Raw genomic sequence first — 15,181 nt, 5'->3', positions numbered from 1 at the left:
TTGTCTATAGCGCCACGTCACCTTACGTCACTACCGCACCTGCGCAGCCATCTTGAACCTTAGCAAGCAACGGACACAGAAGGCAGAAAAAAAGGGGTAAAATATACCAGCCGAGCCTGAGGAAACAAGGATATGTCCGCTAGATTCAAGGATATATGAAATAATAAAGGTCGGATACAGTGGAACGACAAGAGGGCATTAACGGAGACGGTAAAACAGCCATTTAAGTGCCTCGGATACCCGGACCTACAAGTCATCTTTTTTTGCCGGAGTAGGAAGGAAGAGTCGAGTCGCCGACAGAAACACATCCAGAGTGAAACCATGAATCCCGAATAGTGAGTTTAACGTTAAACATGCTCCGCTAACGTTTTGAGACAATCATTCTTGCGTTTAGTTAGAAAGTGTTATTATATGGTATGTGGTTTAAGGTGTAATCTTATGTAAATAACGTCTAGGCTCGTGTTAATGTCGTTAAATTTATTAGCAAACGTCAGCTAGCAGGCTCTCGTGAACAGGGCGCGGACGGCTTCTTTAACGTGTTTTCTCTCCTAAACGTCAGCTGACAGCTTGCTCGTGCCTCACCGTGTCGGCTGTGGCACGCGACCTTTCACGGGACAAATAAACGGTGTGAAAAGCGTTCAGAGTGGGCGCTGCTTTAGTCCACTTTTTACTAGAAACAGGAATGGAAACAAATAGCGTTAGCTGGCAGTAACGTGACATGAAGTAGTTAAGTAACAGATGCAGTAACTTAGGGCTGACCTGTAACCTCGAAAGCGTTTTTTTTTCACATTCGTTTAAGTTGTCTTAACACACAAGACATATCCAGACGTGGTTACATACACTCATGCGTTCTTATATTTACCATAATTGCTAACGCTACATATCAGTTTTTACATTTGTAAAATTTAGAAATAGCTCCCCTGTTACCACCAGACTTAGGAGCAGAGTGGACATCAGATATTTGCTGATTTATTTGATATGTTAATCTGTTTGGTAGCCATTCGTTTAAGGTTCAGATCCTGAACGGTGTTGTACCTGCTGTGTAATTTAACAGCGAAAATACAAAAAATATCTTCTCTCAATTTGTGGAAGGTTTCAGGGCAACGTTAGCCGATACGGCAGGTGTCAGATGTGTGACGGCTAACCTGCAGCCCTGAAATGAGAAGACACCCGCCTGAAACGTCATGTTGTCGCAGCGGCTGTCCCGAGGCCGGCTGCTGAAGGCCGGCTTCCCTTTCAGTTCTTGCAGGACCTTGTCTAACTAGCTTAGCTAACACCTCCACACCCTTAGCAGACAATCTTTATTTCCTTGAATGTTTACACACTCTGTGTAATCTTGTTTCGGTTGAATATACACTATATACACTATTACATACACTATGATATACACTGCCTAATGTTAGGGTAAAGTATCTATATTGAAGGTACCACTTATAAATATAAAGGATGATACTAATGGCTTTATTAGTGGTTATAGCATTATATAAGCATTATTAAGAGCAACTATCGGGTTGCCAGATTGTGAAACATCCTTTTTGGCTGTATTTGTCTTCCTCCAGTTTGACACTAGCACTTCAATTCATCAGTAAACCCCTCTTCAATGTTAATTTTGACCACCTACCTTTTGAAATGGGGCTGCATCTGAACCAAAACCTGTTTGTTAACAGCTTATTAACATTTTCAACTGTAAACTTGAGAGGTTGTTTGAAGTCCCCCACCCCCCTTTAAATGATTTAAATGATAATGTAAATGATTTACCAACATCTATAACCAGTCAAAAGGATTTATCAAAACAAGTTCTTCTTATGAGTGTCTTATAACTGATCTGTAAAGCATAGGTACATGTCCTATTTACTATCAATAAAGCCATTAAATACAACTTGAGAAACTTTTAGAAAGGGTGCCTTATTGGAAAATAGTACCATAAAACATAATTTTAGTATTTGTCCGTGTTTTACACTAAAGAACAATTCAGTCTGTCCTCAGAAAGTATTGAAGTTCCATATAGGTGTGTGCCATATCATATTGTTCATGTATAATTTTGAATGTGCTAAGAATTTGTCATTTTATGATATTTACAATATCAAAGTGTTGACATACATATTAATGCCATGACTATGTAAGTAACAGTAACACATATAGCTGAAAGTTAAAGTAACTTTGCTGCGGGCTTGGCTGTGGAGAAGTTGGTTTCAGAAGTGTAGAAGAGGTGACACAAAAAACTTATTTCACCATCGCAGGCAGAATCACCTGTTTGAGGAGAGCCAGAAATCATGTGAGGTCTAAACAACTATACAGTGTAGTTTGTCTGCTGCTGCTGTTAAGTATTTTGTTATATTTATATACATATTCATAATATTACTATCACAAAAATACCCTGCGATATCATGAAATGACTCCCACCACTAGTTCCATACAGTCTTTATGTTTAGACAATTTTTAACATTGTAGAACTTTAGCGTGCTTTGTTAAAAGTAAAAAGGGTTTGCATGAAAACATGTTGACAATATTCTTTCAAGTAAGATATTGAAAAAAATTTGGTATCAACTCTACTTTCAAATGATTCCCAGTCCTACTATGTGGCATTAAAAGGTTTTATTAATGCCGCTACGACTATTATTAGCTGACAGCTTCAGTATAATTGCCCACTTTATTAAACTGATGTTAAATGTTATATATAAAGCCATGCACTTCAGAAGCTGTTGGGATTGCTTGTTGCACTTCATAGTTAAGTGACTGAGCTGTCCTGACAACTTCCTGCATCAGTCCACATCAACACAAGCTGTAGCTGTTTAGAAACATGAACTGAGCAGGTTGCAACAGTGCTGTTGCATCCAGTGTTTGTGAGATATTGTCAGTTGATCGAGGGTCAAGCTGTGATACACGACAAGGTCTCAGTTTCCTATGACACAAGAATAGCACTGGCATTGAGCAATTCTCTACAGCTGTCTGTGCTGTGTGTCAAATTCATGTGATGCTGTTTTCCTCTCAGTGATTGGGTGGGGGATGTTGTTGTGAGAACCTGGGAGTTAGGCTGGGTATCAAACCTCACTGACCACTGAGTGAATTATGTCTTTACTGCAAATTTGAACTGAATTCTGGGTTAGATTCTCACTTATTTTTCTAACAGATATACCATGATTTCATATTTTTTAAATTTTTATTTGTTTGCCCAGATTCATACTTTTTTCTTTGTGGCTGTTGGGCCACAGTCAACCCCCCCCACCCGCCCACAATCCTCCCATTCTGTGCATTCTAACTCAAGACCACTTACCAGCTTTCTCTAGAGCTCTCAACTACACCAACTGAGCTAACTAAAAGGTCTAAAAACTAGACTCTTCAAGACAGGACCTTAGCTTTAGGTAATAAAGCAGTAATGATGTTTGAAATCATGCTTTAGTAGTGTTTATTCCCCACAACACATTTTCTATTGAATTAGATCAAATCAGTTGACACACTGTAAACCTGGAGCTTTCTGGTGCCCAGTAGCATTTGCTCTTCCCAGTTGGTTATCCAGCATTGCAAGTTTGATAGTCAGCACACTATGCTGCAACACTTTGAGATATTACATGCAGTGAGTTTAGAAATGCGCTCCCTACTCTGACCTGATTGTTTTTATTTCAGTGACTATCTGTTCAAGCTCCTGCTCATTGGAGACTCTGGAGTAGGAAAGTCCTGTCTTCTGCTTCGCTTTGCTGTAAGTAGTTCTGTCTCTAAAGCGTGTTTTTCAATTACTGCGAGGTTCTAAATGTCTGTGTTCCAACTGCAACCTTTGCTCTTTCCTCATTCTGCTGTTGGCCTGACCCGGCTCCTCTTTTCCCCCCCTCACTTTATCTGCCTCCCTCTCTGCAGGATGACACCTACACAGAGAGCTACATCAGCACCATCGGTGTGGACTTTAAGATCCGCACCATCGAGCTGGATGGCAAGACCATAAAACTGCAGATTGTGAGTACACACACACACACACACACACAACACTGTTATGCTCACCTGAGCCAGGGCTTAGATCCAACTGTTGTTATCAAAACACATGAGAGCCTGTGTGTGTGTGTGTGTGTGTGTGTGTGTGTGTGTGTGTGTTTGTGTGTGATTGAGATTGAGATTGAGCTTTGCATTCGGACCAAGCTGTAACAGGATGCTGGTTTAGCTCAGGGAACAGGCTGTGCCACCTAAAGACGTCCCATTTGATCAGCAGACATAGCTCTGCCACATACATACAGATTCAACTGAAACCACACTGCACAATGTGCTTCTGTTTCTCACTTATTTTAGATTAGTCCAAACACACCTGAAGAGAAATGGAGTTGTATGTTTTTATGATTTACTTAGACTTACAAATTCTTCATGTTGCCAATATTAAATGTTCGAAAACATCAGGGGGTTATTTCATGAAGGATTCTAAAAAAAAGTCAGATTTGGCCATGAAAGACCTGCTTTATTAAGCGTGACATATTTATCAAGCACCTGAGAATCCCTCCTAGGAATTGTGCCTATAGTTAAACTAGACCTCAAACCGTTTATGAAGCTTCCTACTCTGATTTTCAACAGGAGAATTCCTGTGAGAAGATGTGATGTTGCAGAAATTAGAAAACATGATGACAAATTTTTCCTGACAGTTTCAGTTTGGAGTATTAGACAAGGATAAAATTAGAAATTTAGAGAATTGCATGAATATTTTAAAGGGAGGGTGTATGTGTATAGGCAAATATACAAGATACCAAAATTAATATGTAGTTGAAATTGCACAATAATATTTACCAATTCACCATTGACATTGTAGGCTGTAAATAAGCACTGGAACCTTGTTTATACAAGTTTGAAATCCTAGTCAGCCTTTTTCAATTACATTGTTTTTCAAAAACTATAATATTGTTGCATCCTGCATATATTATGCAGTGATGTTGTTACAAAACCTCTGTGGGCTGTGGCACACCCATCCATCTGTAATGTTACTCAGTGTTGGGAAATACACAGTAACAATATGAACATTTTTTTCCTAATATCATATATTTTAATAGAAGAAACTATTGTTGTAAGTAAATCTAGTTCTGTCATGTGGCCATCCACTTTTGCTGATGTCATTTATCACCGTATAGCTGTGAACTGTTGAGTCGTGCGCATCATCTGAGCTTGAATTTATTACTGATTAAATTGTTGGTGATGTCAGAATCATCACTGTCGCACAGCTACATTTCCCTGTTGTTAAAAAGTGCGAGGTTGTGAGGACTCAGCAGTCACACAAACTATTTCAGGTTTATCAAAATGGTATATTTGAATAAGCTCATCATCATATGTTCCCAAAACATCTCTCCTCGCCTGACTTCTGTCTCCTTCAACACACAAACACTCACACCTCTGGACGTTTCCTAAACACTGCCTGAGATGGGAGTCATTTCCTAAGTTGAGAGACTTGATAAGATGTTTTTATGGACGGAATATGCTTCTGTGTAGGACTAAATTCCTAAACAGATATAGACCCTGGTTTAGGTAAGTTTCACTAAACCAGCATGTTACTTTTCCATTTAGAGGTAATAAAGTTGGGTCTGTGCTGTCAGATGACATGTGAATAAGTTAAAGGAAGGCTGAGGAGAGAAATGCTCAGCTCAAATCATCAATGGCAGAAAAAAAAAGAATAAAAAGAACAATAAAAGAATCTACTGTGTGTTCCTCATAGCCACAGAAATAAAGATCATAATGCAGTTAGGATACAGCACCTGACCAGAGATGCAGCCTCACAGTCACTTTCCAGCCACATCAGAGTCAAAGGTTACTGAGTGTTTTAGAATGACCTGTATTGTAATAACTTACAAGTTTGTGATGTACATTTCTACAGCACAGTGGCAGAATGACAGTCCTGTCATACACACCACTCTGCTTTTCTTTTCAACACAAGTGTTGTTTTCATTGACTAATTACAGCATCTCTGACGTTTCCATGGCGCTGTTTTTTGATCACTGTTGTGCTACTGTCAATCAAACTCAACATATCCTGCATAGATTTTTCACATTAAAAGCCGTCTGACAGCTCACAGGGTGTAATGTATGTCTCTCTGTCCTGGTAGACCTCCACTTTGTAACCTCTGCATAAAGTAATGCGTTTTATTGACTGTAGCTTAACAGTGCTTAAAAAATATTAGTAGAAGCAACTAATTAGTCAATGAAAACAGTATTGGTGTCAGAGAAGAGTGGTGAATATGTACTCATGGAATAAGTAAAATTAGAAATAAATGCCTGCCTTTAAAATTAGACTTTCAAATAAAGGTTCTTTCTTCAGTTGAGGTAAAAAAAGGCATAGTAGGCACATTCTTGTCTTCACTGTAATCTAATTGCACCGATGAAGAAATGAGGGAAAATGCACAGTGAGTTGCTGGCTCACAGGCAGATGAAAGATGGGGGAAACCATCCACTCTTAAGTTCCTTGCAATGATTTTATTTAAAATTAGTTTTTTGCATTTCATAAAGATTTTACACACCAGTAACCCCTCATATATATACACACCCTACACCCCATTTACTGTTCTATGTCCTGTGGTTCTATCCTCTACTGCCCCTCAATATCTAACAAGCAATGCATGGCATCTTTTGATTGTCAGGAGGGAAATAATACAAGAAGTGATAATTCATTTATTCAGACACTTTACTGCCTGTGATGAAACAGTTGTTGAGTTCTTATTGCTTCTCCCTTTCCGTCTCTTTCTAATCTATCTCTGTCTGCATCTCTCAGTGGGACACTGCAGGTCAGGAGAGGTTTCGTACCATCACCTCCAGTTACTACCGTGGAGCCCATGGCATCATAGTTGTATATGATGTGACAGATCAGGTGAGTCAGCAGTCTGGATTGATGCCCCAGAGTAAGAAATCAAATGTTGAGTGTTGTTACTTTGCTTTTTTTCTTTACTCCTGGCACTTGGTGCTATATGGTCACGCAAATGTTTTGAGGTTTAGCATGCAACCCTGTTCAAATTTAAACATCTAAATTTATGAATGATAGAACATGATAATTTATTTGCACAGTAGTTAAACATTTGGTAAGCCTGTCTAATGGCTACAGATCTGTAATACACTGACAAACAATAATCACGTCCCGATTGTTTCCAGTCCCAGCGTGACTTATAGAGCTAATTAATGACCAGTATATTCATTTGAATGTGATTTCAGCTTTCAGACAATGGTATAAGTACAGAACAAAGACATATTATTTCAAACCATAGAACTTTACTTTTTAAATTAGGAGAATCTGTGAATATAAGTAATTATCTCCTCTTTAAAAAGAACATCTTATAATATATAATCGCTGCAAAACGCAGCCTTGAAAATGAGACCTTGACATAGTCTCAACCAACAGTGAACATTAGAATCTTTAGAAAGGTAGTATTTACTACAGAGCTCTAGTAGTGGATTGCAGTAGATTATGCAGGTGTTAATAATATTTTACTCTCTTGAATACCACTGCCTGGTATCAAGCGTGTTAAACTGTAGACTCCACCTGCAGTGTTACCTGTCATGCTGATATCCTTGTTCTCATTGCGCAGGAGTCCTATAACAATGTCAAGCAGTGGCTTCAGGAAATCGACCGCTACGCCAGTGAAAATGTCAACAAGCTTCTGGTGGGCAACAAGTGTGATCTGACCACCAAGAAAGTGGTGGACTACACAACAGCTAAGGTATACTGCTGTTTGTACATGAAGTAACAACATGTGGTGGTTATTATTGGCATCTAAAAGGAAGCAAAGTACATTTTCTTTTGCTAACAAATCCCTAAAGAAGATCAAAAACCAATAAAGTGTTAATAATAATAAAATTCCATCTGACACAAGTGCCACAAGGTTGCAGGTGCGTAAAATACCATATTAGTGTGTTGAGAAAATTCTTTTAAAGAGAGAGATAGATTAAAGGAGCAAAGTTGTCCTACTGATTTGTAGGCTCACAGTTGCAAATAACAAAATAAGTGTTTGGCAGATTTCTCTTTTAGCTGTTCAAAGGACATGAAGATGCCAACACTATAACAGTGCTCCAGGTATTTTATCCGTCTATCATACCAGAGCTTAAAGATTTTGCTATCACAGATCATTGGTATGAGTTTGGTTTTCCATAAAGGTGTTTTAGGCAACAAATCATTCCTCACTCCAAGAATTGTATGGACCTCATACCATGATCTAACCAGGTGCACAGTAAGTGGGTTTTAGGTTTTGCTAATAATACTTTGTGGATTCCATTTATAAATAGTCACTTCCCAGCTCTTCATCAAGGTCCTGTATTTTAATTTGTGGCCAGGAGGGGGCAGAATCCATGTTCAAACAAAAATGACAGAAATCTCATTTTTGCTGCCCAATATCAATCACAAAACATGAACCAACAGAAGTCAGGTTTTTTGAGCAGAGTTGGGTACTGAGATGATCCAAGGCAAGTATTCAGTTTCCGGAACTCTATGAGTTAATTGGCTAGATGCAAGAAAGTAATCTATCCTTGTAAGGGAGTTATCGGGGCATGAATAGGAAGAATAGTCTCTATGAAAGTGTCTCCAAGTGTCATAAGGTTTAGATCTTTCATAAAGGCCGGTGTGGATCTGGCTGCTTTGGTCCTTGTCATTACAGTGTCTGAGGACCTGTCAAGAACTGGGTCAAGGCAGAAATTGAAGACTCCTCCTATCAATATATTCCCACAGACACTCTAGGAAATAGTTCTTGAAAGAGGAAGTGGTCATCATAATTTGGGGCATACACGTTCAAAAATGTCTAAGTTTCAGAGTACATATGGCCTTGAATCAGTACGTATCACCCTGCTGGATCCCAGTTTTTTCCACAGAAAAGGTTAGTTTTTTGTGTAATATGGCCACTTTTGAGTTAAGTGAAAGGTCTTACTATTAGTTTCCTTCCCTTGTTGTCTGGCAGGAGTTTGCTGATTCTTTGGCCATTCCCTTCCTGGAGACGAGTGCCAAGAACGCCACCAACGTAGAGCAGGCGTTCATGACCATGGCGGCCGAGATCAAGAAGCGCATGGGTCCTGGGGCCACAGCCGGCGGCGACAAGCCCAACTTAAAAATCGAGAGCACCCCTGTCAGGCAGTCCGGAGGGGGCTGCTGCTAAAGGACCCCTCACCTCACCACCCCCGACCATCACCTCCACCATCTCCACTGAAATCTCCCCTTTCTTCTCCTTCTGTGTTCCTTCCCATCATTGCTGCCACTCCCACATCCCACCATTCCTCTCCATAACACCGTGTAACCCACACCCAGCCCCCCGCGACTCCCCCCTCTACCAGCCCGCCTGATGATACAGGACGGCTCAGCAAACAGCGAGGAGTGAACTATCAGTGTGTTAAGATCAGAGAAGAGATTGAAACTTTATGAGGGTTAATTCAGGGCTGTACTCTCACCAAACAACAGAGAGAAGAGAGCAACCTGTGTGTGTGTGTGTGTGTGTGAGTGTATGAGAGAGAGAGAGGCAGACAAACAGAGACTGAGACAACTTTTACTTTCTGCCAAGACGACAGAAAGAAAACAGATACGGGGGAAGATTGGTATTGATTTAGAGTGGACCGGAGGCAGTGGAAGATTAGGTTTAGATACCAGTGAGTTTCTCTCTACACATACACACACACACTGCAGTGGAGTGACAGGGGTTAAAGAGATTTAAGCCTTTTGGTCATACACTTTTCTCCTCAGGCTGTGTCTGTCTTTGCTGGTGTCATGTTATGGCCACAACCCCCCTCATCCCCCATCCCCCACCCTGCCCGAGCCCAAACTCTGGCTCCCTGGGATTATTTATACACACACACACACACACACACACACACACACATACACACACATACACACACATGTGCAGCGTGCTTGAGTCATGTAGATGGTTTGTACACAGTAATAATTGTTTTGCTGAGTAGCAGCAGCCTGCTAAGAGTGACTCATCATTGCCATTTACTGATGAAGATCCAGGGAAAGCCCATTCAGTGAGCCTCCTCTCCCTCCATCTGTCCTCTTCCTCAACTTCCACTCACACTTTGTTAAGGTGTGTTCAGACAGAAAGCAAAGTCGGTCTCGCATCATTTGCTCAAGTTTGACCACTGGACTGTTTGTGCTGTTGTGTTGAACAGCCAGTGTACCCACCATACAGGCGTTAGCTGCTAGCTAGAAACAGACTCAGTATTTTCTGTCATTTCCCTCCAGTCCCTTTTCCTCTCATCCCTGTTCTTTTATGAAACAGTTTCAAAAAGGGATAAGTGCACATTTTTTTTTTTTTTTTTGCTCAAATTGAAACATTTTCAACTCCCACCTCATCTCGCCTCTAAAATTCGCATCGCATTCTGTCTGAACACAACTTAAAGGTCTCAATATGCTTCAAGCAAGCTAGGTCGTATGCATACTTTTGAACAGTTCTTCCTCAAAGGGTTTCATGGTGTTGCATTCGGTTCAAATGCAAAAGTTGGCCTAATTGTCCCAATGTCCCTTTTTATAAAGTTACATAAATTACATGCAATTCCCCTGATTCCACTGTGGAGAAGGGGCTTCAGACAAAAAAATTGGCCGAGCACTTTGTCGCTGACCGGACAATAAATGAAAAGAGTTTCCACAAGAGACGTATTTGTACTTCTGTCTCAGTAACTGAACACCATGCTTCTTTTGTGGAGCAGTGTATACTCCAACATAAAATTGGATGGTGTGACAAAATTCCCTCCTTTTTGGACTCTTTGGTTCCGTGCGTTCCCTTAGAGGTTAGGACCGTTTGTTTGGTGAATGGCATGCGTTCATGTGTCAAAATATGTTGAACTCTACGCAAAGGTTCTGCGCAGATTAACTTTGCAAATTCATTGACAGGAGTTGATTTCAGCAAAAAAAATTAGTTGTTAAAATTGCTGGTGGGACCGGGCCCTTAGTCTGAACCAATAACACAACTAGATAGGAATATCTACATCCAAAGACAAATTGTAGTTAGTTTTGATGGAAGCATTAACCAAGGGAATCTTGAACCAAACACTTGAGGTAAAGCAGGTCTGCTGGCGGCTCAGTTAATTCAACATATAGATGTCAGAGCTGGGATGGAGGCGGCGGTTTTGAGAACTGTAATATATGGTGTTAGTTTTTTTTTTTTTTCTTTTTGTCATTACTCTTCAAAGGAATAATTTCATATGTAAAAGAAAGACGAAATTCTGTATCATTTTGTACGGTGAATTCCTGGAATGACACTAAATATTCCAGTCCGAGGACAGATATCATTGCACAGAGATGAAGAGGCATGACGAAGGCGGGGGGAAGGAGTGAAACACTCGGTTTGACTTATTCTGACAAACAGAAGCAATTGGCAATATCTGCATTGATCTTACAATTATTGTTTTATTATTGTTGTGGTTTTATTGTTTTGTTTTTTAAAATTTTCTCATTGATACTTCTAATGGAGACAACTTGTACAATTTGCTTAAAGTCTCATGTTCAGTACATGATGGAGTTGGTTTTAGGATGTTGTTTCATTTGTGCTTGTTTGCAGATGAAGCTGGAGTAGAGATGTGGTGTGGGTGTGTCTGTTGGTTGAGAGGGTGGGGTCTTAACAAAAGCTGCTGTTCCTTCCCCTGAGACTTACCAGTTTGTCAAACATAGTTGTTTCTCATTTGGACACACGATTCAAACCTGTCTTTATGCCCCCTCGCGTTTCTGTCTCTGGTGTAATCCTTTTTACCTCCGAGTCCTTCACACTGATTGTGAAGGTGTCGGTATACTTCAAATGAACTAGTTTGTAAAATGTGTCATCACCTAAAGGTAAAAGCAATGATGTACATATGAAAAGTGACAGACTTTGCACACATTGGTTACAAAAAGTTACAAAAATACTGTTCCAGAGCTTTCAATCACACCTCATGGTATTTGATGTTGGGCATTAAAGACTATCTTTAAACAGGGACAGGGGTTTTAATTTCCTCCTGTATATGACTGAAGTCTGAAGTTACTCCTGCTGATGAAGACCATGAGATGTGATTAAAAAATCTCAAAAAGGCTAGTAAGTGGACCTTTTAATATGATTTTTTTTTTTTTTGGCAAAATCGTGAGAATATTCAACAAATCATACAAATTTGATCAGACATTTGATGGCAGTTTTTAACTCGAGGCTACGGAAACATTTTGCTCGGTAGCAGAAACTATTGGGAGTCCCAATAACCAGATTTATTTCCATCAGGAAGGAGGAACAAACATTGTTGCATGAGACATTGATCATAACAGATCTGATGATCTGTTTGGATGTCAGTGCCAGCTGTCGGCATAATAACGGCAAAATCAGACAGGTATGAAGTGGTTTACATGCCTGCAGCTCTGAGCGGCTTCTGCTTCTCATAGCTGTGTTAGGTCTCAGTGGTATTTCCAGGGAAACCTCGAAGGAATGTGAGGAAAAGAGCATCCCCCTGCCCTCACAGAGGGGCCTCTACACTGCAGTGAAAACTCTGTTAGACCTTCTCAATCTGAGCCACAACTTTTTTACCCTGTTAAACAAATAACTGGAAAATAACGGTGATGTTGTTGTAGAAGACTGGTCATGCTTTGAAGAATGAAAATATTGTACTAAAGTAGCATTAGGGCCTTCTTACTCACTCTTTTATTTATCTCTGTAATCTGTGGTGTAGTTGTCCACAGCAGACACATGTCCTCGCTGAATAGAAGCCGCTGTGGCGTTCTGTTTAAAGGCCATCGTTTCATCATGTGCGTTGTGTTCGGGGGCACCTGGAGATTCAGGGACTGACTGGTCTCGGTTTTGCTGACCGGATATGAACTCCCAACTCTCCTCTCCAGCCAACCATGTCACTGCAACTTGATGAATTCCTCAGCATCCTCCCTGACCGGCCCTTCCACTCAGATACGGGAATCTCACAGAGGCTTCGGTTGCACTCCTTAAGAAAAATTTGTCAGCATTTCAGGTACAACACCGCCTCAGGCTGCGGTGAAGTTTCACAGCTCACCAAGATCAGCAGCTACAAAAGTGCAATTTCAGCTTCTAGAAGAACTGAATATAGATGAGTCCACATTATCTTGAGAACAACAGCCTTCCATTTGTGAAGCCTTATCAATGATTGATGCTCGGTCAGGAAGCTGCATCTTCTTAACTCCAGCGTGAGTACAGATGTGACAAGTGGTTACTTGTGATTATGTTGGCATCACTTGAAGATGAGTCGTGTGTGTGTGTGTGTGTGTGTGTGTGTGTGTGTTGCTTTGTGTTGACAGATATTTTTAGTCTTGTGTTTTTCAGGCCTGTCACGCTAAAGTTGAACACATTAGTTTTCTGTGCAGGACTGGAATCTGACATTAAGAAGGAGGGAAAGGAAACATCAGGACGTGTGTGTGTGTGTGTGTGTGTGTGTGTGTGTGTATGTGTTTGCGTAGAGCGGGGCAGGATCACGTGTAACATTCCTGAGCTTTTTGGACACATGTTGGCATCCCGGCATCACGCCAGTCTCACTTGAGTAGATGCAGAACAAGCAATCATTTGAAACTTAACACTCAAAGTCACACTCACACATATACTGGATGTTTTGCGCTTTGATTTCCTTTTTTTTTTTTAACCTTTCTTTCAACAAGTCTTGATATCCTACTGATTTTAATGTGTTCATTGAATACTATACTGTGTTGTCTAGTCCATGGAAGTATGAGGGGACACTGTAGGGTGGGGTTAAACACATGTAGGGGTGGGGCTTTGCTTATGAATGTGATTCTGATGAAACAACGCTTGACTTTTTTTTCTTTAGTTTTCTTTTTGTATTTCATTTGGGCTGAAGGGGGTATTTTCCATGTCATTTGCACACTTGTTCATTGGCTTAATAAAGGCACTCACTAGGTGTTGTTTGTTAATAAAAAGCACCGGGCAGGAGCTCGCCTGTCAGTCACCTTCTGTCTTTTCTGTTTTTGCTTGTTCACTTTGGTGCTGTCTCCCTGCTGAGTTTGATCATGTTTTTTTTCTGTACATATTATAAATATATATATAATAAAATGATGAAAAAGATCGTCAACATGAGAGCTTGTCTGTTATTTTTATTTACAGTATCTAAGCTAAGGGATTGTGTGAAAATTATTGGGATGAGAATGGAGGTTGAACCTCATTTTTTCACCTAATAAAAAAAGCTCCCAAATATTTAAAAAAATATAACAATACTGAATTGGTACAGTCAATTTCACCATTCATCACCAACTAAAAGTTCATGAAGAATTTAAGATGGTGCAGTAGCCATCAGTTGTAAGTTATAAATATATATATTATTCCTCTGTGTATGGCAAGAACACATATGATGCACGCAAAAGCAATATTTTTGATATAACCAACTGTAATTTTTTGTTTTGTTTTACAATGCATAAGGGAAGAATGAAATAATATACAAATCTGGGAACCTCCTCTGCTCAGCAAAAAGAATAACAATTTCCCTAATGATAACATTTTAATGCTGATATTTAGTGTGAAGTATAAGCATTTTCATTAGCTAAATTATCTATGTATTGTATATCTATGAATGTATGATATCTATGTAAGAGCACAGACCAGTTTAGGGCAAAGACTGTAAATGTTTCTTACACAAGTTATGCACTAGTAATAGTACTGTAAGTCAATTAACAATTATGATTTATGATTACTAATTATGATTTCTGTACCAATATAAATAATAAATGTGTGTTTGATCAAACAATTTATATTGAATATGAGGTTTATAAGATCTTAAAGGGTTAAAAGGTTAAAGGGTCAGTATTTTAATTCAGTAAAGTTGGCCAACTCATAAGGGACCCCAAAACACTGATTCCTACATTTTCCACAATTCAACTTTAAATTTTATTGTTTTAATGCAGGCTTTTCGTCACAAATTTATAGTCTCAAAGCCCAAGCTAACATATAACCCTGATGACATCACTATGGCATCACCAGGGTTACTTGACAAAGCTCCTCCACGGCCACAGAAGACTGTTTTCACAGGATCAGTGGTACTAACCATGCGTAGCAATGACAGAGTTTGTTTCAAGCGAAATTTACAAAATCGGATAATTAATGGCCTTAAAGTTTGTGACTGACTTGTCGGATCACATTATGATTTTAGCATCATGGGAAATGAATAACAAGGTTTCCCAGTCTATAATAATTAATTTTTAGTGCTTGATTATAAATAGTTTCCAGTCAGTGACAACCAACAAAAGACTATGACCCAAAGACATCTGCAGGCTG

General features: G+C 39.7%; 1 protein-coding gene across 1 annotated transcript; it reads left to right on the top strand.

Moving 5' to 3' along the window:
* Positions 1-59: 59 nt before the first annotated feature.
* Positions 60-13,985, top strand: rab1ba (zRAB1B, member RAS oncogene family a). Its single transcript, XM_067580315.1, has 6 exons — positions 60-335; positions 3,625-3,697; positions 3,853-3,948; positions 6,727-6,822; positions 7,535-7,666; positions 8,894-13,985. The coding sequence occupies exons 1-6, from the start codon at positions 322-324 to the stop codon at positions 9,086-9,088; spliced, it is 606 nt and encodes a 201-aa protein (XP_067436416.1). The 5' UTR covers positions 60-321; the 3' UTR covers positions 9,089-13,985.
* Positions 13,986-15,181: the final 1,196 nt, after the last annotated feature.

This window comes from Thunnus thynnus, chromosome 22 (genome assembly GCF_963924715.1).
Source record: "Thunnus thynnus chromosome 22, fThuThy2.1, whole genome shotgun sequence".
NCBI lineage: Eukaryota > Metazoa > Chordata > Actinopteri > Scombriformes > Scombridae > Thunnus > Thunnus thynnus.
The sequence above is the reverse complement of the archived record's forward strand: the minus strand, read 5'-3'. Positions and strand labels throughout refer to the sequence as shown.